At 32.9% G+C, this 23,061-nt stretch overlaps 2 protein-coding genes across 10 annotated transcripts; one reads left to right on the forward strand and one right to left on the reverse strand.

Moving 5' to 3' along the window:
* On the forward strand, positions 1,556–5,853 carry LOC109330068 (probable protein phosphatase 2C 33). 4 transcript variants are annotated; one of them, XR_002105621.1, is made up of 7 exons: positions 1,556–2,045; positions 2,150–2,473; positions 3,408–3,779; positions 3,865–3,982; positions 4,801–5,024; positions 5,299–5,648; positions 5,742–5,757. XR_002105621.1 is itself a non-coding variant. In XM_019564085.1 (7 exons), exons 1-7 carry the CDS (start codon positions 2,037–2,039, stop codon positions 5,578–5,580), a joined length of 1,284 nt encoding a protein of 427 aa, XP_019419630.1. In that variant the 5' UTR covers positions 1,556–2,036; the 3' UTR covers positions 5,581–5,853. The 4 variants fall into 4 exon arrangements, 3 of the variants coding, with proteins under 3 accessions (XP_019419630.1, XP_019419617.1, XP_019419607.1); XM_019564085.1 differs by having other exon boundaries at positions 3,408–3,592; positions 3,638–3,779; positions 5,299–5,853; XM_019564072.1 differs by having other exon boundaries at positions 1,556–1,781; positions 1,923–2,045; positions 5,299–5,853.
* Positions 6,764–19,568, reverse strand: LOC109330083 (importin beta-like SAD2). 6 transcript variants are annotated; one of them, XM_019564116.1, is made up of 22 exons: positions 19,369–19,568; positions 18,790–18,925; positions 18,622–18,709; positions 18,314–18,463; positions 17,411–17,573; positions 16,616–16,800; positions 16,355–16,543; positions 15,136–15,281; positions 14,924–15,047; positions 14,671–14,851; positions 13,419–13,554; positions 13,283–13,324; positions 13,088–13,206; positions 12,791–12,989; positions 12,480–12,611; positions 10,455–10,558; positions 10,149–10,328; positions 9,200–9,339; positions 8,977–9,116; positions 8,451–8,611; positions 7,674–7,797; positions 6,764–7,576 (listed from the first exon to the last, which is right to left on the reverse strand). In XM_019564116.1, the coding sequence occupies exons 1-22, from the start codon at positions 19,456–19,458 to the stop codon at positions 7,416–7,418; spliced, it is 3,090 nt and encodes a 1,029-aa protein (XP_019419661.1). In that variant the 5' UTR covers positions 19,459–19,568; the 3' UTR covers positions 6,764–7,415. The 6 variants fall into 6 exon arrangements, with proteins under 6 accessions (XP_019419661.1, XP_019419644.1, XP_019419652.1 ...); XM_019564099.1 differs by having other exon boundaries at positions 13,419–13,578; XM_019564107.1 differs by having other exon boundaries at positions 13,419–13,578; positions 16,355–16,528; positions 19,369–19,567.

The raw sequence follows: 23,061 nt of genomic DNA on the forward strand, positions 1-23,061 counted from the left end.
AGATAATATTAATAATAATGTATAAAATTCATACACTATTAGTATATACATCAGTTTCTCTATTCATTTACATTCCTGGTATGCATATTTTAATTTTAAATATTGAAGCAATAATGAAAAATTGAAGTAGACCCTATGCATGGTATGGACTGTACGGACTCCTCATCTAGTTTAATTGAAAATAACTGAAAATATAGATAGAAAATATTGACTTGTGGTAGGTCATTATTGTTGGAGTTATAATGAAGTATCTAATATATATTTTTTTTATATATATAATAACATGAATACATAAAGAAAAATACATATATGATAAGAGTTTTTTTTTTTTTTGATATTATTAAATGTATTTTTCACCTTTTTAGGTAAAAAATTTCTTTTGAAATTTGTGACTGAATCAAATACTTAATCTTTTAGTTATTTTGAAAATCTAGTATAACCTTACACTATTATTCAAACATTTAGTTAGTATATATGAATAGAGTTTGAATAAAATCAATAATAATGTAAATAATAAGATGAAAATTCTATAGTTTATGGATAAACATATGAAATTATGATAAGTCAAAATAGTTCAGAATAAAAATTATGACAATTAGTCAATTATAATGGTTGGAGTCAAAAAACAAAAGCAATTTAATGTTATTAAATAGAATAATAATAGAAAATATTAATTAGTAGATTAGCTTCTAAATAATAAATATCCATAAAAGATATTAATGTACATTTACTTATAGGAATTTCAAAAAATAGAAATAATTAAATATATTAATAAAATAATATTTCTAAATCAAAATATTTTCAAAAACATTTATACACAAATCTCACTTTTTAGAAAATATAGATTTACTTGACTTTAGAAAATCAATAAAATAATTCATTTATAAAATAAAACAAAAATCATAACGTCGTAGAGCAATCATTCTAAAATTAACTACTTATTTCACATATTCCACTTACTTATTTAAAAAAAACAAGAAAATAGGGTAGGAGACTTAAGTTTCTGAGACAACAAGTATCTTGCTATATTGTGTAATTAACATATTCAAAATAAAATTATTGAATTTAATTTTGTTTATATATTACAAGTACAATTATTGAATATAAATTTTTAACTATTTAATCGTAAAAAAGTGTTAAGATCACAACCATGAGGAATTCTATTTCTTATACCTGAACAAAATAAATATATGATATGTAATTTTATATAACTAATGAGTGTGAACAACTATATAAAAATATTTAAGCATTATTGTTTGTAATATTTTTTATCAATGTTATCGTGGAGAAAAAAATATAAATGTAAAGTAAAATGAGGAGAAGTATTTAGAATAATAAAAAACAATTGCTGGCCAACCAATCAAAGTATTATAGGAATTAAATATTGTATTTTCGACCATGACATCATCATTTTCTCATTCCTTAATCCTATCCATCCAATTAAATCCAATCAAACCATCTCGACCGTTCATTCTATACTAACATTATTTTATTTTTATTCATACGTCGCCGTTTTGATCCACTCATCTATTTTCATCACTATATATTCCGTTTTTTATTTTCTGTGGTGGAAAATCAACAACCACGGTCACAGCCAGCGTCAACGCCATTGCAGTTGAGTCACCCGCAAGTGACGTTATCACTTATCATTCATCTCATAGTCACTCAACGTTATACAACACGAAACAACGCAACTCTTTCTTCAATTCCGAAGATTCAATTCAAATTTATTTTATTCGATTTTTCGATTTTCGCTCCTCAGTTTTCGCATCGATTATTCGGTAATCTTAAGATTTTTTTTATTTGATTTGAAAAACGAAGAATTTTCAGAATCAAGATTCTTACAATTTTCGCCATTTTTCCCGATTTGATTTATATACGCGTTCGTTGTACCGATTCACGCGTTTCTCAACAACTTACAGGTATATCAGCTGATTTCACGCGTCTTTTCAACAAAGTTACTGTTATATAAGCTGATTCACATTTCAATTTGGATTTTGCATCAGAATTCAATCAAATCGGATTTCATTTCAACCATGACTCAGGTTCTATTCATTGTTTTTCAATATTTTTGCTATTGATTTTGTCTGTTTATGAATCTGATATGTTTTCTAAAACGACGACGTTTTTGTGTTTGTGTGTGGTATAGGCTGTGGAGGTTTTGAATCGTTATGGAACGGATCTGGTTGGAGAAGGTAGAAGTTCAGGATTTGAATGTTTTCTGAATGTAGTGAGAGCATTGGGAATGGGATCATGTATTGGAGTAGATGGTGGGTCCCCACCATTTCTTGCAGATTGTACTAGTAATAATAATTTGGATGGGGGAAAGAGAAGGAGATTGAAGGGTTCATCTTCATTTGATTATAAATTAGTACCTGGGAGAATGTTCCATAATGGATCTAGTGAAGTTGCATCTTTGTATAGTAAGCAAGGTAAAAAAGGGATCAACCAAGATGCCATGCTTGTCTGGGAGGTTAGTCTTGCAACAATAATGGTTATAATAGGAATTATGGTTTTTAACTTTTTGCTATTTTTCGGGAGTGTTAGCCTCGATACAACATTAAGATTGCTTGCCTTGTGTTTTGAATGTCTTAAGTTGGAATCCTGAAAACAATTTCTTCGCTTGTGAGAGCGAGAGTAATGGTAAGGTTGTGTATATCTATCCCCAGACACACCTCACTAGGCGGTGGGCTGTCCTTTTTTCTTTCTTTCTTTGTAAGTGTAGATGTTCTATAATTATTAAGAGTTAATCAAAGGTAGTCTGCTTAATATAATTAGAAATTGCAAATTTTGAAAGCAACCATGATCGTGTGTTATGCTCATCTTATTATTTGGATCAGGTTTCGTTTCTCTTATTTTTGTTAATGTAAAAAATACTAATGATCTGTCTCTATAGACATGATGTACCACATGATATTATGGTGTTAGGTGATCCATGTAGCTAACCCCTCCTGTCGTTGTTGTTTTTGTTGACCTAAAGAAATGTCATGGCTTTGGAATATAACCAACTCCTTTGCTTTCTAATAAGATCATTGTCCATCTTTTCCCTCCTGAGCATGGTTTCAATGGAGAGGTGCAGATCACTTGGTCAATCCCAATTCATTTATAGATGTACATCTCTAGAGGATCCATTAGTTCTTCTGTTATCTAAATTCTAAAATAAATTCTAAATAGCATTTCTAAACCCTAAACCTTCAATTTTGCAATAGTATTTCTATCAAGTTCCTTGTAAGTCACCTTTAAATGTGACTGTTTCATATTTTAAATTTCTTCATTGGCTGATTAGGATACAAGGTCAGTTCTGTGGCTATTGTGTAGTCACCTCCTATGACATGTTTACACATTAAATTCCTATTTATTTGTTCTTTCACTTTGCACTAAGACTAATTGTCATTTTCCTTTTGCAGAACTTTTCTTCAAAGGAGGGAACCATATTTTGTGGTGTTTTTGATGGCCATGGACCTTATGGCCATAGGGTTGCAAAGGCAGTTAGGGATTCTTTTCCTTTAAAGCTTATTGCTCAATTGGATCTTCATCATAAGAATCAAGATAGACTCAGTGATCACAGCAGCATTGCTGGAAGTTATAATTCTGATATTGGGAGACTGGTTGATGAGAAACCTACTTTGACTGATAATGAGCTTGATGGAACAGATACTATTTTAACATTAAGAGAATCTTTTTTGAAGGCTTCTAAGTTTATGGATAAAGAACTGAAACTGCATCCTGATATCAATTGCTTTTGCAGTGGAACTACAGCAGTTACGTTAGTCAAGCAGGTATGCCATAGATTACAAAGAAATGTTCTTTCTATAATTTCCGTATTTGTTTTTCATTTCATTTTTATTCCTTGTATTCTTTTAGGGGAAGGACCTTGTTATTGGAAATGTTGGGGACTCACGAGCTGTATTGGGTACACGAGATCATAACGATTCTCTCATTGCTGTTCAGTTGACCATTGACCTTAAGCCAAATCTTCCAAGTATTTCCCTCCCTGTATCTGTGTGTTTGTGCTCACATTGTTGTGAATGAACCTGATGAAGTAAACTGAATAACTTCATCTCCTTATATTTTACCCTTTAATCAATAGATGAACAACACCTGACTGTTCGCAACTTGCAAAATAATTCATGCTAACAGTTAGAATATATGAAAGTATATTAGAATATCTTAAATTGTCTTTTAGAAAATATTTAGAGATACTTAGATATTGAGATAATATCTCATATTATTACGACCATATCTTAGATTTGTTTAGATTATCTCAGAAGATCTTAGCATTGAGATTATTTTATTTTATGATTTGTTTTCTTATTCATATAGGAGTATAATAGAGGTTAATGTAATGTGTTTGGTATTACATTATCACAATATCATCACACCATTATTCACAATATTATCAATACAATTTACTATTTTGATCATTCTTTTTTCTCCTTCCATATCTAAACCTTATAATTTCAACAATAACCTTAAAAATTTGTGCAACTTCATTGTTTGATAATACCAACTTTATGATGAGTGATCACAACGTTTCATGATAGTGTTTGTCCAGTTTAGAAAAATGGACTTCTGATTGTCAATTATGGGAATCTGCAAGTTTCACAATGCTTCTATGCCTTTTCTTGATAACTACTAGAAGACTCTTTGTTCAATATTTACTTTAAGTATAAGTCATGTCAAACAATAAACTTCTATGGAACTCAAATGTTTATATTGTTAGTCATATTTATGTACTTGTTTCAAGTCAGTAGAGGCACATCTACATGATTATTGATACATGCAATTGTTTTCACTTAGGGGAAGAAGAGAGGATCAAGCTTCGTAGAGGAAGGGTTTTTTCCCTTCAGAATGAACCTGATGTTTTTCGTGTTTGGCTGCCTAACAATGATTTCCCTGGACTTGCTATGGCACGGGCTTTTGGAGATTTTTGTCTGAAGGACTTTGGATTGATTGCTGTTCCAGATGTCTCGCATCACCGCCTTACTGAGAAGGATGAATTTGTTGTATTAGCAACAGATGGGGTAAGGCCTTAGTTGGCTCTTTCCTTGTGACTATAATCTATATATTTGTTGAAATTGATTCATTTCAAAGATCATATGGGTCGGCATTTTTAGAATGCAGTTGACTAAATGGTAGTCATACTGCTTCTTACCTTCCAAGTTGAGTGCATTTAAAACTTGTCAATTAAATTTACCAAATACTATTTAACTTATCCACTGAGATAAATGATAACATGAACTTACTCAGTATCAAAAGTTGTATTGATACCTCTTCCTGTTTGATTCTTCTATGCAGATCTGGGATGTTTTATCAAATGAAGAAGTTGTGGACATTGTGGCATCTGCTTCACAGTCTAATGCTGCTCGAGTACTTGTTGAGTCGGCTGTAAAAGCATGGAAGACGAAATACCCTTCTTCTAAGATCGACGATTGTGCTGCAGTTTGCCTCTTCTTTGATTCAAGTTCAGAGTTGAAGTCTTCATATACAACAGACGAATCGATACCAGAGGCATCAATTGAGCAATCTGAGCATTCATCTCTTCTTGGCGAGAAGGGAATTGGAGGGGATGCACAATAGGCATAGCTTTCTTATCATGTATCTTCATTAGCCTCACATGTTTTATTGAGAAGGTTGGGAGAATCATGGTGAAGTTTACATGTATTTTATATATCAGGAGGAAAAAAGGTACCGGGCTTATTTTTTGTGCTAGGGGTCATTTCCTTCGTTTTGTATATTAGGTAGATTTGGAGTTTTTTGTAAATCCAAGTCTTTGGATCCATACTACATTGTTTGTTCGTCGGTTGTCACTTTTATTTGCATTATTCTGAAATTGTACTTTTATATTTTCAATTTAGTCAAGAACAGAAAGATTTGGATTTCATTGAATGAGGTTTTTGTTGCTTTACTTGCATCTTGTGCCACATTTTTAGTTTTGAATTTTATTGTGATAATGTGTAATATAGTTCTTTCTTTCTGGGTGCAATAATATAGTTTTGAAAAATGATGTGGCCTAAGGGAAGTCATGCTTGTAGAGATTTCCTTCATCTCCATTAAATATGAAGGCATTTATTCACTGTGGTAGCCATTGGTGGAAGATGGTTCCAAATCTCAGTTATGTTCAAAAGCAAACAAGTCATGGAGATGCAGTTATAGATGGATGATGAGAATGAATGTGATGGAGGAATAGAAATGGTGATGGTTCTCAGCTGGAAGCACTGTAAAAACCGGTTCGAGCTGATCGGTTCAACCAGTGAGTTGATCCCAATACCAATACAGTAATAATTATACCAATTATGCAATCGAACTAATCAAAACCAACTAAAACCAATCATACCGACTGCTTTTCAATTGAATTGTACTGGTCATATCGAACAATTTTTATTTAAAATTAATCTTTTTAATTAAAACAAAAAAGTTATTGGTTTTATATTAATATTTCAAAATTAATGGCATATCTAATTTCACCGGTAATTAGTTTAATTAGTTAAGCATAGGTTGAACCGCTATACCTCTATATCAGTACCCTAACTGATTTGTTGACCAGTATGGTATTAATAACACTGACCCGGAGAATGAGATAAAGTGAACAATCAACTTTTTTATTATGGACATTTAATTTTGCTTTTAGTCCAAATGTCATTTAATGTGATGGGGCATCTTTTAGGCCATCTCACCCAAAAAATAAAGTTAGGTAAATGTTCAACTATGTGAAAAGCTTACCAAATGCCAACAAACGAATACTTGAATTCTACTCAACTCAAAACCAACAGAATATTTTTATTAGGAAGTGACCGAATTTGTTGATGACGTGGTAAGTTCAAGCTTATGAAACACTACAAATTGATACTCCCAACCACAAACATATATAAAGAATGTTTAGCAAAATTTATATACCATCCCTCCCAAACCAATCAATTACCACTCAGAAATAGGTACTTCTACATACCCGTCTATGTGACAGGCAAGAAACATCACAGAACTCTTACCCATCGAATAAACAATGGCTAGTTCATGGAGACTACAAATGAGACCCACAATACGCGAATAAGAGAAAATGGAACACGTACCAAGATGGATGGTAAGAATGGGAACGCTCCTTCAAAGGTATGGCCCCGTAGCATGCTCCTTCGAAGGAGGGCCCCATAGCACCGAACAATAAGCTAATCTCAGATCTGGGAGAAGTGCCAACTCTCCAAGTGCACGAGGCTCAGAGCACTTCAAAACTGCAAAGTCTTCAAGTGCACGACGCTCAGAGCACTTCAAAACTGCAAACTCTTCAAAGCTCAATGACCAACTAGTGACCACGGAGCCAGCAAATGCCTCAAATAAATAGGCGACCCTCTGATTCTCCAAAATAGGAAAAGCCGGGAACTTGAGAAAAAATCAACACTATTAATATACATCCAGAAGCTTTAAGAGGCTATGGTTGCTGATGCCTTCTCTAGTTTTTCCTTTTCAATCTCTGCTCTTCTCTGCTCAGCATGCTGTGCAACACCATTAGCAAGAGTTTGATAATTCAAATCAAGTGTACGTGTGAGGTTTTCAATCCTCAGTGGATCTGATGATTGGATCGCTACAAGCAGAATGATTTTGAAAGGTGGGAATGTTAGACAAGAACAATAACAATGATGATGATGATGATGGCAATGGTGAACCTTAACACAGCTTACCTTTGACTGTATCCACGAAGAAAACAAAAGGATCCACCTCATCAAGTGGTGACTGCAGCTCTTCATCACTATAGTCATCATCTGAGTCATCATCATCCACGTCACTAGGCCGGAATGACTTCACCTATGGGAAACAGACATAAATGAAGATTCTAATATTCAACAATGAATGATAAATAAAAACAAAATAAATAAATGGTGAATGAATAATATATATATATATATATATATTGAAAAGGTACAGAATATGTTTAGTAAAAAAGCTTAACATCTTCGAAAATATAAACTTACACCAAACTGAGCATAATATTTCTAGTTGGACTGGACCACCCAGTTCAACTGCGAAGCCAGTGAACTGAGCATAATACTAAAAAAAATATATTATAATATTGTTAACCCTTGGGCTCTTCAGTCCTATTAATAATGTACATTAATTAAACTTGATGTTCATAGACTCGTAGTAAAATATAAAGTAACTATAGTTCAACCATGGTCAGTCCACTTAATCATGAATCCTTCCCTTATCCAACTCAAGACCAGTCAAAATTTTAAAACATTGAATCAGACTCTGGTTAAACATATAATGATCTAATTCAATGAGTTGGATCTTTAATTATCAATTAAAAAACCTTCGGGACAAGAATAATAACCTGAGCAGTGAATAAACTGAGACTAGTAGAACTCCTATAGCAGAGCACATATATCATATATGTATACATTGTATAGAATAAATTTGCTATATTTCATGCATGTGAATGTTTCTTCATATTCACACACCTGTTCGGCTAACTTTCTAAGGGTGACAGTGTCGGCACCATCCCCATCCTCAGCATCACCGCCCATTTCCTTGTCAGAACTATTGGCGTCCTCATCTTCATCATCAGATTGAAAACCATCCATGTAATCATCATTTTCAGCTACTTCCTCCTTTGCGGCTTCTGCAGCGAGAGAGTGAAAATTAGGCATTCACAAATCATATTAAACTAACGTTAGCATGACCGAGCAAGACAGGTGTCTCATCCTATTTTTTCATGGATATATAAATATACAAAAAAAGGGTGGCCCGCACGAAGCTTCCAAATAGTGGTATCTAAGGAGGGTAAAAATATAGTCTTATCATCGCAAACGGATAGATTATTTCCAGGACATATATTGTACACACACACACACACACACATATATATATATGAATGTGAACATCTCAAAGTTAAAGAGAATATATATTTACATCTACCCTCCAAGTATAAATATATTTATGAATGTGACATCTCAAAGTTAAAAAGAGAAAGGGCAGACATAAGACCTGCAACTAGATCCTTGTAGGCCAATAGAAGATCAAGTGTGGCCCGGAACACCCCGCCTAAAGCCTCTCCAGGCAGTTGATCAGCTGGGAGTGCGACTAACGATGTTAAACCAAGGCAACACACTTTCATTTCATGTTCCCTGCATAAACGTTGCTAGTTTACCATCATCATAAAACCTCCAAATTGCCAGACACAATAAAAGAGCAGAGAAAAAAAAGAGACCTTCTAAAATTTGCACGTGCACCACTCTTCTTGACTTGTTGCAGCAAACGGAACCAAAGACTGAAAATTTCTGATGCAACACCAAACTTTTGCAATATGCTGAGAGTCAGTGCTGCATTGTAGTAAAGAGCGTCTGCAATCTGAAAATATTATGTCATTTAGTAGGAAGTACCCTAACGATGTTTTTCCCTGTCTGACCTATAATCTTTGAGAAGCTTGGAAAACTTGCAATAGATAAACTAAACTCCCGTTGGTCGATCAGAAAACGGATCAAATGAAATCTGACAAACAATTCTTTACATATATCTTCCTCCTTTTCTTCAAGAAATAAACCTAGAAGTTCTAGCACCAAAGGATGAGTCTGCATGGACTAAAAGAACTACGCGTTTGAGAAGAAAACTACTAAACAAAATTATTTCCATCCAAACTTTATACAAGCCATCCCTCCACTTTCAGGAAGTTCAAAATATATCTTGTAACTCCAAAATAGAATTATGATGTGAAGTTGAGTTAATAAAGCTCCAGAACAAAGGTTTTTAAATGAAAAGAAGTAAAAGGAATCCCAGCAAAATCCAGCTATTTAACATATAATATTCCATTGGGAAGCAATTGTGTCTCACAGTCTTGGCATCCAGCAGTTTGTAAAGATGTCCAAGCTGTTACACTGTTGGAGGGGCAAATTTTTTACCCTCCTGATGGGGCCCACCACTTTTGGTTTACTTCTCGCCTAGTTCTCTTCTATCAAACTGCAGAAATAGACACTTTCTCTTGTAACCCTCTCTCCCCCTTTTCTTTCTTCCCTTACTATTCTATACCAAATGGCCACTAAAGGTGAACACTCAAACCAAATGCATCAAAAGTAGCGTAGACTGAACATGTCGTAACAAAGAAACAACAGAAGCCAATTCAAATTTCATTCATGTAATTATTGACTGTAAAGATCCCTTACCACTTGCATGAAAAGACATTTCAAATATATTTTCTCAGTACGACGCAAGCGTTCAACTGTAGTTCTCAGATATGGCTCAACCCAGTGATCCACCTGTCCTCTGCAATTCTGGAAGACAACTTCAATAAGTTTTGGAGCTGGAATAATATCATTGTCCCCCATATTTTTATCAGCCATAATCTGCAACACAAAGTAGACATCATATAGACATAAGTAATAGAAGAGACAAAATAATAACAATCATTTCAATTATCAAACTCCACCCTAACAGGTACTGGCTAAAGTAAAGATGTAACGGTAACTCACAGATAAAATCATATTCCATAGACTCTGTTGATAATCAGGCTCTTTGCAAGTAAGAAAATTAGCAGTTCCCCTAGAAATATAGTTGTCCAAAGGAACCAAAATATCTGCAGAGGTTCAAAATTGCAAACAAATCTGTATCAAAATGACGAAGTGTATATATAAGGACTGAAAATCCTTAACTAGGTCAAGATATGTATGATTAACAAATGTTGGAATGTTTTATCTAGACAGCTATGAATATATCATTATTTGAAACCTTGGTTAAATGAATATGACCAATACCAGTCTGGATTTCAGATGGCCTTGTAAACAACGAACCATCTAATATAAGAGAAGTAGGAGACATAAAACTTAAAAAAAACTAAAAAGTATATAAGAGAGTCCATACTCCAGAATCTAAACTCCTCTATCTAGTTGGCAAAGAAGTGCGAAGAATAAAATAGAAGCAGAAGCAAGTATAAATTGATTACTCAGGTTTAACTAAATTAGATATCCCAGTTCAGATGGGGAGTCCGAGTACAAAGGAAATATTTTATGCACACAACATTGCATCAAATTGTGGATGCGGCCGCAATATTGTGGTTGCAGTGACCTCCACAACTGCATCACCCCGCAATTGCAGTGTAACACTAAATAGCAATGATGTTGCCACAATGCAACCAACCGCATTAGACCGCATCCAGACGGAGGCATCAAATTCAAAAGCCTTTTTTAATCACAAAAAGATTCACCCAACATAGGCCGTAATTTGTATCGCAACAACCACAATTACCACAATCGTAGTAACCACAACTTACAACGCGGGCACAAAGTATGCAACGTAGAAAGAATTGGAGATAAGGACAGACCTCTAAGGAGTTACCAACAAACGAATTCTCTCAAGAATTCATGAGTGTTGTCACTCAAACTACAAGATACCAGAGACCTAAAAAAATCACAGAGTTGATATATACATCTCATTTATAACCCTACTTACTCTAAACAACTTAGTGTTATAAATTACTCTCCAAAGAATAAGTGCCAATGCCATTTAGCAACCAAGGCAAAAGTTTCTAAACCAAACTTTCAAGACTCAATTTCCCTATATGGCTTGAAAAGGAAAATAGAAAAAACTGTAGAACTGATCAGACATCATAAGACGATCATACTTTAACGTATTGAACTATAGATTGGAAGCTTGAAGACAGAATTTATCTCATTTGTCACTGCATCGTTCCCTCGGGAAAGTTCACATGAAAATCCTTCTCAGTTCTAGACACTTCCACAAAAGAAACTTTTTTTTTTGTTTGGAAAAAGCCATATGGAAGTCTTTTGTTTGGAATGTTGTCCTTAACAGGAACTCCACCTGCTTTATCTCCTAATAAGTGCATAATTTGTCATTCAGAATCTGAAAGTGAACCTCATCTTTTTTTACATTGCTCGGCGAATGTTCTTTGGAGTAGATTGTTTCATATCTTCCAGGAGTCTTGGATTTGCCCATTTGGACCAGCACTTTTTCCTGCTTACTAAGTTCAGAGGTTTTGGATCTCGTAAAGATGGCAAAATTCTATGGCAGTGTTTTGGTTTTGCGGTCCTTTGGTGTGTTTGGTTGGAAAGGAACTAGAATTTCAATTATTCTTTTTCGCCCCTGGATTAATGTCTGGGACAGGGCTAAGTTTTGGCTTCTCTCTGGTGTAAAACCCATGGGCTTTTTAGTAACATGGGGTAGATATGAGGAAATTTGGCATGCTTTGCACGTCCCTTTCTAGGTGTTTCTTTCTGTCTGAGGATTTCTTATGCTCCTATAATTTTCTCCCTTCTTTTCTAATAATATTTATCTTCTTATCAACAAAAACATTATCTCATCTGACCTGAAAAAGGCCATGTCATTTCTTTTGGCTTACCTATTTGTTAAATGATGCTTCTAAACATGCCCTCTCTAACTTTAACATCAATAAAGAAATTAGCCGTCCAGCAATTATCTATAGTAGGCACTGGAACATGAGTAGAGCAGAAATAAACTTAAAATGTAGTTGATCACCATACTTGGAAAGAAATCGATTGCCCAATCTGCCAGAGATTCCATCATTAATGGCCAAAGACTCCACATATCCAACGATATTGTTGGAGAGAAAAAAGTCATATATGAGACAATCTCCAAAACTTCTTCAAAAACCTCTGTAGGCAAGTACAAAAATGGTAGAAATAAGCCACAAAACTATAGTAAAATAACAATCTAACAATACCGAAACTAAAGCACAGAAGCATACTGTAGATATATTGAAGCTACAGGATAACGATTGTCCCAAGTTCTTCCTACAAATCAAGAACCAAACATGAGGGGGTGGGAAAAGTACCTTGACCGTCGGTTGTTAACATTTTACGCATTATGGGAAGCAAAGTTGGCTCAATTTCAACAAAAAGGTGAGGAAGCCTGCTCACTGATTCAAGGATTGTGCTAATAGCACGTAAACAACCAACTGCAGCCAGAGCACCCGGATCATCAGCTTCATCATCAGCTTCTGTAGTGTTCATACACCTCCAAAATGCAGCTGCCTGTTAAAAAAAGAAAACTAAAATGTAACTCTACAAAAAAGTAGAAGCTCTCAAAGCCAATCACAGTCTCCTACAGAGGTACTGGAAAAAAATCCTACCAGATTTTGGCACAGCCCAATTGCATAAGGTGCCATCTCTTCCCCAAACTTGTCCACGATAGTCTCCAAAGTAAATACAAGGTCCTCATTCTCAACCTCATTCATAAGTTTGAAAAGCTCTGTATAAATGTTTGTTAAACTAGTTCAGCAAGCCAAATAAATGAGAAATGCAGATAAAAAGTTTACATTGCATACCATCAAGGAGTTGAGGAAGGATAGGACGGATATCATTCAAGTCTGTATTAATAAGGAAAGAAAATTAACCTTTGTCAAATATGGAAGGAATTGCTCAAATATAATAACACAAATAGAGAGGGGGTGTAAAAAACACCTTTGGAAGCTTCGATGAAAGAACGCAAAGCAAAAACAGAATCAACACGCACAGGAAGTTCAGAATCTTGGATTCTGGATACAACACAGTGCAATGCCTTCAGGAAGTTGTTCTGATCCGAGAAGTTGATGTGGGCATACTGTCCTGCAACCCATGCCGCCTGTTTTCCAAAGGAAAATATCAGCATAGCCTATATTATAAAGAATAGAGAAATTGACATGAAGTCAAATAAAAGAAATTAAATTTCTAGCTCATGTTGTGATGATAGGAAGTCGGATTGTGATGATAGGATTGTGATGAAGTCAAATAAAAGAAATTAAATTAAATAATCAGATTGTGATGATAGGAGGTCTACATCAGGAGCTTGTATCATTGTAGGTCCTAATGTAATTACTTGGTGGTCTAAGAAGCAGCAAACTATCACCAGATCCAGTACAGAGGACGAATACAGAAGCTTAGCATTGTTTGCTCAAGAGTTCATGTGGGTGCAATCTCTTCTTACTGAACTACAGTTTCCCTACACAGCACCTCTACTTCTATGGACAACCAACCTTAGTACAGTGGCCACGGCTCATAATCCTTTCTCCACCAAAGAACACAACACATTGAACTTGATTTGTTCTTTGTTAGAGAAAAGATTCATAACAAGTCTATTCAAGTCAAGCACGTCCCAGTCAATTTTCAGACTGCAGATATGCTTACCAAGCCTCTATCCCCAACTAGATTCATCACTCTCAGGAATCAGCTTCAAGTTTGGGACACTGTATCTGTCCATAACCCACCTTTGGTTTCAAAGGGGTCGTATTAGAGCATATTGTTATCTTTTTTATAACAGTGTGCTAGTTATTTAGGGTTTGGCTTGTATTTTCACTTTATAATTAGGTTAGCTTCCTATGAAAGCTAATATTTTAGTTACTCTTATGTTTAGCTTACTAAACAAGCTTGTCACGTGTACAAATAGAGGTGTACACACTTGTAATTCATTGAATTGAGTAATAACAAATTTCTGTAACTGTCACATTAAGAAGCAGTTACATTTTCTCTCTCTCTTTCTCTTCGTTTCTCACTTCTCTTTACAACCTCAGTTTATATTTCTCCTACAGTCCCAACTTCCCTCATGAGCTAGGTTTTGGGGTAAAGTTAAGCATAGTCATTCTAATAATCTTATCACTCCCAAAAGGAGGAAGGAAAAAATGCACACTTGGCCAACATGGGAAGAGATGTAGATAAAAAGTACAATAAGAGAACGTGCCTTAGACCTAAGGTGGCCAACATGGCTGTTGAACTCGGGAAAGACATGTTGCACTAACATGGGCTCAAGTTCAGATTTATATGGCTCAGTTTGCTTCAATTTGTCACAAAGTGCCCCAATAGCAAGAAGAGCACCATCTTTCTGCCTATAGGGTTTGTGTTCCAAAGAAGCTTCATCATACCTAGCACAACAAATACATAAATACTGCACCCAATTATGGATTATTCAATCTAACAATAAGCAACATATTTACCTTCTGAAAATTTCAACTATGAATTGAATAAACTTTTGAAGATTTTCCTTCCCGCGTTTTCGAACCAACTCACTCACAAAATCCATGGCAGCAGTCCTAGGGCTATACAAATCTTCAATAATGTCTGTAACAAAGAAATGAGAAGTCATAAACAATGCCAGTACAATGAGTTTAAATATTTTTTTCCATGGTTACACACCAATAACACTTACCATAGCCTTTCCTTACATATTCATGTGGATCTTCATCCCAAAGCTTTTGATCATTATCATTGAAGCACATGAGGGGGAAAACTATTTCAAAAAGAAGGAAATCAAGTCGAGGTTGCAGCAGAGCATACATGTTATTCCTTGAAATACTGCATGTGTAAAAATTCAGTGGCAACAAATTAATTCCAACATGACAACTCAGAAGTAGTAAATAAAAGCATTCAACATAACAGCTCAATTCTAGATTTAATATGTCCCAGCTACCCAAACAACTGAAACCTGATCCAGTTTCTAAATGGGAGATTAGATTAGAAATGAAATAGTTACATCTACGATAATGTTATCTATGACATCATCAACAGCATAAATGTGCTAACATCAAGAATGGGTTTTTCTTTTTCCCAATATCAATGATAGCTACAAAATCTATAGGCAACATGACCATACATGCTCAACCACCACAGTATTTGACGTAAAAAAAAATTGAGGAAGAGTATCATTAGGAGTAAAAAATGAAAAGCAGTATTGGGAATCATAAAAGTAATTAAGAAGATGAGGGCGCATCTAGAGAAATGTAAAAACAAACCTACATAGGGCAACTACTTTTATATATGATATAGACAATGTATTCTATGAGAAGGCAGTGACTGAGAAAGGATCAAGTACTGTAGTCATCAGATTGAGGCAAAACAAATATAGAATAGTTTACTTTACCAACCATGGCTTTCAAATTATGGGTGACCACATAAAGTTTGTAAAATAGAGAAACTGGACTAGAGAAATAGAGAGAGTGAAAGAGAGAAACTGATTGATTTCTTATTCAATTGGTTGAATGATTACAAGGAAACTAGCTAAGCTTCTATAGGAGGAGAAGTGCACAGCAAGCTGCCTACTATTAACTAACTATCCCTTATTCTCTAATAAAGTTCAGTGAATGGGACAATAATAGCAGAGAATCAGAGAGAGTGATCACATTAGCACAACTATCCTGAAAGCTTAATAGCAACACCAGAGAACTAAGGTATTCCATTACATTTAACCACTCATAAAAATCAAGAGCTTAGCACAAAATTAACTTAAATATACAAATCCCTATGTAAATCATAATTAATAGCACAAATACTCAAATATACCAGTAGTTATTGAAAGGAAGCTATGATGTGATGTGAATCAATGGCATGGAATGACACCGCAATTTAACGCAAAAATCATAAAAAAGCACCTGTTACTTAGATATTGAAGAATCAGGTTGATAACCCTGTCAGGTAAATATCCACCAACACGAATAACATTTAACAAATTTAAGTGGCACTCCAAAATCTTCCCAGCATAATGCTTCTGAAACATTTGAGCAAAAATTCTGTTTTCAGGGTTTTGCAGCTTCAAGTCTCCAAAACTGTAGCAAGATAAATTGAAATGCCCACAGAAATTCAGAATCAATGCTCACATTTGTTAGCCAAAATAATTCACACCTCAAACATACCGAGTGTAGAGCCTATTTAGAATGTGAATAGTCCATTTTTTGACCTTCCACCAACCCCATGATTTTCTAAGCTCGGGATCAACAGGCTGACCTTCCAAGGGGACAGACCTCTCCAATTCATTAAAAAATAACATCATCCATGCATTGAAAATATTTTGATCTAACAGCTGCTTCGGAATCTCCAGCTAAATAAATTATACAAAAAACCAGAATAGCACATGTCAATTATGTGAACTCAAGTGGAGAAAGGCATCAAAAGAAGTGACAACTGATAATGCATTCTGAATTTAAAAAGAGGTCATCTCTCCTCTTTTCATTTTACCCCAGTAATAGCAAGATTCAACCAAAAGCAAAATAAATTAAAATTTTGGGAAGATTATTGGAGTACACAGCACGTTAATCAAGACTAGGATTTACGAAGACAGTAAAGATGTTTCTTTATTTTTGGGTTCATGACATAAACTTTGCTTTATACTTGACATCGAGGACAACATTCACTATACTGTGAAGGGTGTGTTACTTTAGATATAAACATCACAACATACTTCCTATTCTTTTTTTGTCAAGATTTAATATTCAAGCCATAAAGACACATCAACCCAAGGGCAGGGCTAAATAAAAAAAGAATACCCGCATTGGGTAAAAATGAAATACATGCTGAGTGAAACAAATCACAGGTGTTGCAGAACGGCTGTCAATAAATGCATCATACATCTTGAACAAGATTTGCCCTACAGCATCATGCAGACAATAAACCCTTCATGTAAGAAATATATGTGACAAGAGAAAGCTTACATATATAGAGGACCAGAATATTTTACAGATAAGCTTGATTAAATCTGCTACTTCAAGTGATGGATTAACAATCTTGACAAGCTTGTTAAATATGTTGAGAAGGTGAGGGAATGTCTCCTCAACAATGCGATAAACCGGTGTCCTTTCCTCATCTGACTTGAACCTGAGAAAGGAAAATGAATTAGTTAATGGAATTAACATATATGAGAAGAATAATTTTGGACCACTACAGAAGTTTCACAGGAAAGTTCAAAAATCAAAAGGATCTTGTTAAACAAGACATCAAAATATATGGAAAGAAAAACCTTCCACAATTTTGAATCTTATTGGTGGAGATAAAATAATAATACTGGCTTGAATGGGATTCATACCTTCCTACTGAAACCATGTCACCTGTCTTAATTTATTTTTTCTATCCAGACATTTCAAAAAAATCTTATCATTTTTACGGTTGTGTCACGAACTTTCATTCATCTTCAACAGTTCAAATGACGCTTGAAATTATCCTTCAAAATATATTTTATGTTAATTATTTGCCAAACTTACTTTTCTTTTCATACTACAAAGGCAGAAGACAGATATACACACACCCACACACATAACAAGTGTGACCTGACCAAAACATCACACCCATATTCATAGACATTGCACTATAAAAATGAGGAAAAAATATCCAAGAGGGACTTATCACTTCTGTGGTTTGTAAAGGAAAATGATTATTTGGACAAAAATAGCAGCTAAGAAAATATTTTCAAAATATGGAATATAAGTGATGACCTCTGTGGGCCTAATTTATTTTAACAGTCAGAGACTGAAGTAAAAACTTAGAGTACATAGTACAAGGCATTAGCAAGAACAACAACCCAATTTCTTCAAACTAAAATGAGATAGATATAAACTTACTCGTATTTTCTCGAAAGAATCCGAAGCACGAATAATGCACCAAAGACTTGTTGATCCTGTAAGTTATGCTTCACCCAGTCAAGAAGATGAGGCCACTGCTCAGGGTAATCGGAATGTATAATTGTTTTTAGGGACTCACCAAGTTGTACCCTATAAACACAACACGAGCAAAGAACAGAAGTCAATATCATGCAAACAAACAGGCATTATGAAAAAGAAATGTTCCACTAAGTTTAGACCGGTGTGATGAAGTCAACAAACCAAGACGTATCAAAATAGACCAGGCAGCTATGGGTCAACAACTGTACCTCAATAAAGGAGGAACTTGAGTTAGAAACACAAGAATGTGATCCCTCACCACGTCTTTATCACTCTGAGAGATCTTCTGCTGGGGATCTACATCAAGGCGGAAAGAAGAGTATGATCAGCAAACAACGGATAGATTATCCAATTCTTACAGATGATAAAAGGCATACCAAACTCATAAGGAGACCAATTTTTTGCAATGAAGTTCTTGAAATGGATACTAGCTACTTGTCGGACCCCCATGTCACAGTTATTGTCTACAATGATTTGCAATAGCCTCACCAGATGCTGAGGTGCATACTGGAACTGTACATATATTAAACAAAACACACACAAATTACAAAATTCATCAAAGATTAAAGCACTGTTACATTCAATTAGCACCCACACCAAAATTCACAAAAAACATATTGATAAACAAAATAGACACCAGTAGCAGCAGATAACAAAAGTGATACAGCTTTGAAGTATCCATGCTTTATAAACACTTCCTCGAGAAGATCATCAACACATAGAATCAAATCAAACACAAGCAAAAACAGATCACAATTTTGATCTACAACCAAATTTCATAAAACTAAGACTCGCACCTACAATTTAGAGAATAAAATGACCACACATAAACCTCATAAAATCCATCAATGAAGCAAAATTCACTAGTTACATTAACAGAAAACAAAAACAACACAAATTTGAAACGTTACATGCTTGAATAACTGAAATTCAAAAAAAAACAGAGATTAAGATACCTGATTCAAGCTAAGTTCAGCTGCCTTACGTTGATCGGGATTTGGACTAAGAGCAGCTTGAAGTATAAGAGTGAGATTCGGAAGATCCATCTCTGATCAAAATATGAGAAATCAAAACCCTAAACGATGCGTTTCGATCGAGAGTAACAAAGAATAACAGAGAGAGAGTGAGAGAGAAATGAGAAGAAGAAAGAAGAAGAAGAGTGTGAAGGGTATTTATATGATTAGGGTTTCCGTTTATGGTTTTTTAACTACTTTGCATTGTAGTTTTCAATTTCATTTTAACTATTATTAAACTTCCTTTTATTACAACTATCAGAAAATAGTTTCTTCATTAATACCAACAAAGAAAATAACATTAAAAGGAGTTCACTTACCATTAATATGTAACAATTAAATTAATCCATAATAAAAATAATATGTCAATAAATATTCTTGTGTAAAACACTGATAAATCTCATAAAGACTAAAATATCAAGAGTTTGATTCATGTAAGCGACATTTGTTGGAGTAACAGACATACACCCTGAAAGAGACAATTTACTTACCAAAAAAATGAAAGAATATCAATAAAATACTATAAAAAACTTTATGTTATTTTTTGTATAAATAAGTGTTAAACTCTCTTAATTATTATTAGATTATAAATTAATTTTATTTATATTTGGTGAAAGATAATTTTATGATTCTTTTTAAATTATATAAAATGAATTATCTTTACAATGTAAAGTACAGTTATTTGTATAAATTAACAATTAAAAGTGAAAAATAGTCTTGAAAGTAATTTACAACTTATGGGAGTTATAAATAGAAATATAATCTACTACTTTTTCTGAGAAAGCAGCTTGAAATTGTTAAATATACTAAACATATTCTAAAAATAAATAAATGCATTTTTTTCAAAAGTATAAAGTAAACCATATATCCTCCATAAACCACATCCAAAAGAAACCAAAACTTTTTTCCCTCTATTTATTAATTTTTGGGGTGTATGGATAGGTAGATGTGTTAGCAAATGGGTATGTTAAACTTGTGGAGAATAATGTTAGAAGTGGAACTCAAAGAGTACATATGTTATCATCTAGCTTTGTACCACTCCATGTATCAGGATGTACGATTAGTCAGAACAATATTTAATAATTATAGTTTTAATTTAAATAATTTTTTATCAACTAATCAGAGTTGAGTGATATAAAAAATGGGGTAACAGATATAGTCATGGAAACTCAACATCATGATGTTTGGTGCATATAACATGTTTTAGCTGACTTTGTTTGTTATGTTCTGTGGATTGTTATGACCAATTGTACTATGGATGGTCCTTTCACTTATTTTGGAGTCATAAAAAAGTGAGAGGAAGGTATTGTTTTGATAGGTTTGGCTACCAACTCTACCTAATACATAAACAACACTAGCTTTTATGTTTTGTCTCTACTTGGTTATATATTATTACATACTGCTATTTACTATATTATATTAGAAAAGTATATGTATGGAATAATGTAAGAGTTTTTTAACTTTTATTTGATAGTTGTATGTTATTACTTTTATTGTATTATATTTAAATATTATTATCTCTAACATAAAAGTAATGAATGGTCTAATTACACTAATATATAGTAAATAGATATTACTTAGAATATTATTGTTATCACTATATTGTAACAATGACCAAGTTTATGGTTTTTTTTAACCTGAACACTATATATTAAGTCAACCTTGTCCAATTTGATTGACATATAATCAAATAAATCAATAAAAAATAAATATATATATATATATATATATCAAGTTAAATCATATCAATTGTCTTTCATTATTTTTATATATAATAAATATAACAAAGCAAACAATTGGAATGAAAGTTTTTATCATATAAATTTCTTATATCAAATTTTACAAATAAATTGTTTAATGTTGTATTTATATGCAAAATGGTTAACATTATATGTGTACTTAAACATACAAATTAAAACTATCCAATTACAAATCGATTGAGTAAGATTATATTGAATTGTTTAGATTAGGAAAATATAAATATAATAAATCGTCTATGTTCAAGCCTCGTTTATGTTTATGGTACATGTATATTTATGACCCATATGTGATCTATGTTCATAATCCATCTATGGTGACTACTCTAAATTTAATATCCTTATAGAGAGATATATTCTAATGTGAAAAGTTCAAATCGTCAATAAAAGAATAATGAAAGATCAACTTAATTGAACATGAATATCTCTAAAGACCTTACATAAATCAAAAAGTATAAAGAATTTTCAACTGGATACAAATCATTTTAATGTCACTCTAAAAATATAAAAGAAAATAAAGTTGAAGATAAAACAAATATTTACTAATATTAATTTTAAAAAGAAACACCAATAAACTTCATCAGTGATATTGCTTGACTTTATCATAATAATAACATATGTCAATTCACCTCGTTTGAAACACATTTTTTATTACAAAATTTATTTTCCACCACCTATAAAGTATTTTTATCTTCTTAAAATCCAAATTTATAAAGCAAATGAAATTTTAAAGAAAGTTGATAAATTAATTATTGAAAAGAACAAAATAAACTAAACAAAAATTTATTGTATAACAATCGAGATATTAAAAATAATATCTCACCGAAATTCACTACAAGCAATCATTATCTAAAGTCAAATGTAATTTATTATTTTATTAGATTCACTAAAGAGTACATTAACGAATAGTTTAATAAATAAAAATGACAGCCACCACAGATTTAGTGAAAATACACCGAATATTTATTGAAATTATTATGTAAAGTCAAATGTAATTTATTATTTAGTTCAAGTGGTACATATTTGATTTTCCTTAAACAATATCTTAGATTCGAATCTTGTAAATAAAAAAATATTCATTAAGAGAGTTAGCCCACAAAATATTATTTTTCTGGGATTTGATTAAAGTATATTAACAAATAGTTCATAGATAAAAATGACATCCACCAACTTTTAATGAAAATACATATAATATTTCTTATTGAAAATTATAGTGAATTTCAAATTTCCATGACAGAAAATATCTGTTACCTGTTCTTAATCCTTTAAAACTATCTTGACGATGAATGTCACTCACTCATTTGTTATCTCGATTTCATACGTTTTTTGTAGTATCAAGAGTATTTTTTACTTTTTAGATAAGAAATTAACCTATTCTAAACTTATAGGGTGTGTGATTGTCTATCAAAATAAGTGTTGTTGATCACAAAGATGAAATTTTAACTTTTTAGTCATTTTAGAGATTTATTGAACTTTACACAACTAGACCAATACATGTATTGATAGTTGATAATCTATTTCCTTATGTTAATCTATGAACATTTTTTTTATGTCAAATTGATAGTTGATAATCTATTGCCTTTAGTATAATATCTATTTCCATTGTAAATATTTATTTATATTAATATTTTTAAAAAGTAAATAATAATAAAAGATTATAAAATTTGTGTATTGACAATGTAAAGATTTATGCACAGTCAACCCATCATACACCATCCATTTATATTACTTTTATTTAAAAAATCAATAATAAAAAATGAATAATAGATAATGTAGTAAATGTATGAATATCTCTTACACCATCTGTGTATAAGTTATTGGATAATTTATTTTCTTGTTACTCCCATCGCATTACATGATGAAGTTTCATTTTCTGAGT

The sequence above is a fragment of the Lupinus angustifolius genome, chromosome LG02 (genome assembly GCF_001865875.1).
Source record: "Lupinus angustifolius cultivar Tanjil chromosome LG02, LupAngTanjil_v1.0, whole genome shotgun sequence".
In the NCBI taxonomy this organism is placed as follows: domain Eukaryota; kingdom Viridiplantae; phylum Streptophyta; class Magnoliopsida; order Fabales; family Fabaceae; genus Lupinus; species Lupinus angustifolius.

Bases quoted from the DNA above. Each gene is read 5' to 3' on its own strand.
- LOC109330068 (XM_019564062.1), top strand. The intron at 2,474-3,407 runs GTTAGTCTTGCA...TTCCTTTTGCAG, and splicing joins ATGCCATGCTTGTCTGGGAG to AACTTTTCTTCAAAGGAGGG. The intron at 3,780-3,864 runs GTATGCCATAGA...GTATTCTTTTAG, and splicing joins CAGTTACGTTAGTCAAGCAG to GGGAAGGACCTTGTTATTGG.
- LOC109330083 (XM_019564099.1), bottom strand. From the start codon at position 19,458: ATGGATCTTCCGAATCTCACTCTTATACTTCAAGCTGCTCTTAGTCCA. The intron at 14,852-14,923 runs GTAAATATGTTG...TTGTTGTGCTAG, and splicing joins ATAGTTGAAATTTTCAGAAG to GTATGATGAAGCTTCTTTGG. The intron at 10,329-10,454 runs GTGAGTTACCGT...TTTGTGTTGCAG, and splicing joins TATGGAATATGATTTTATCT to ATTATGGCTGATAAAAATAT.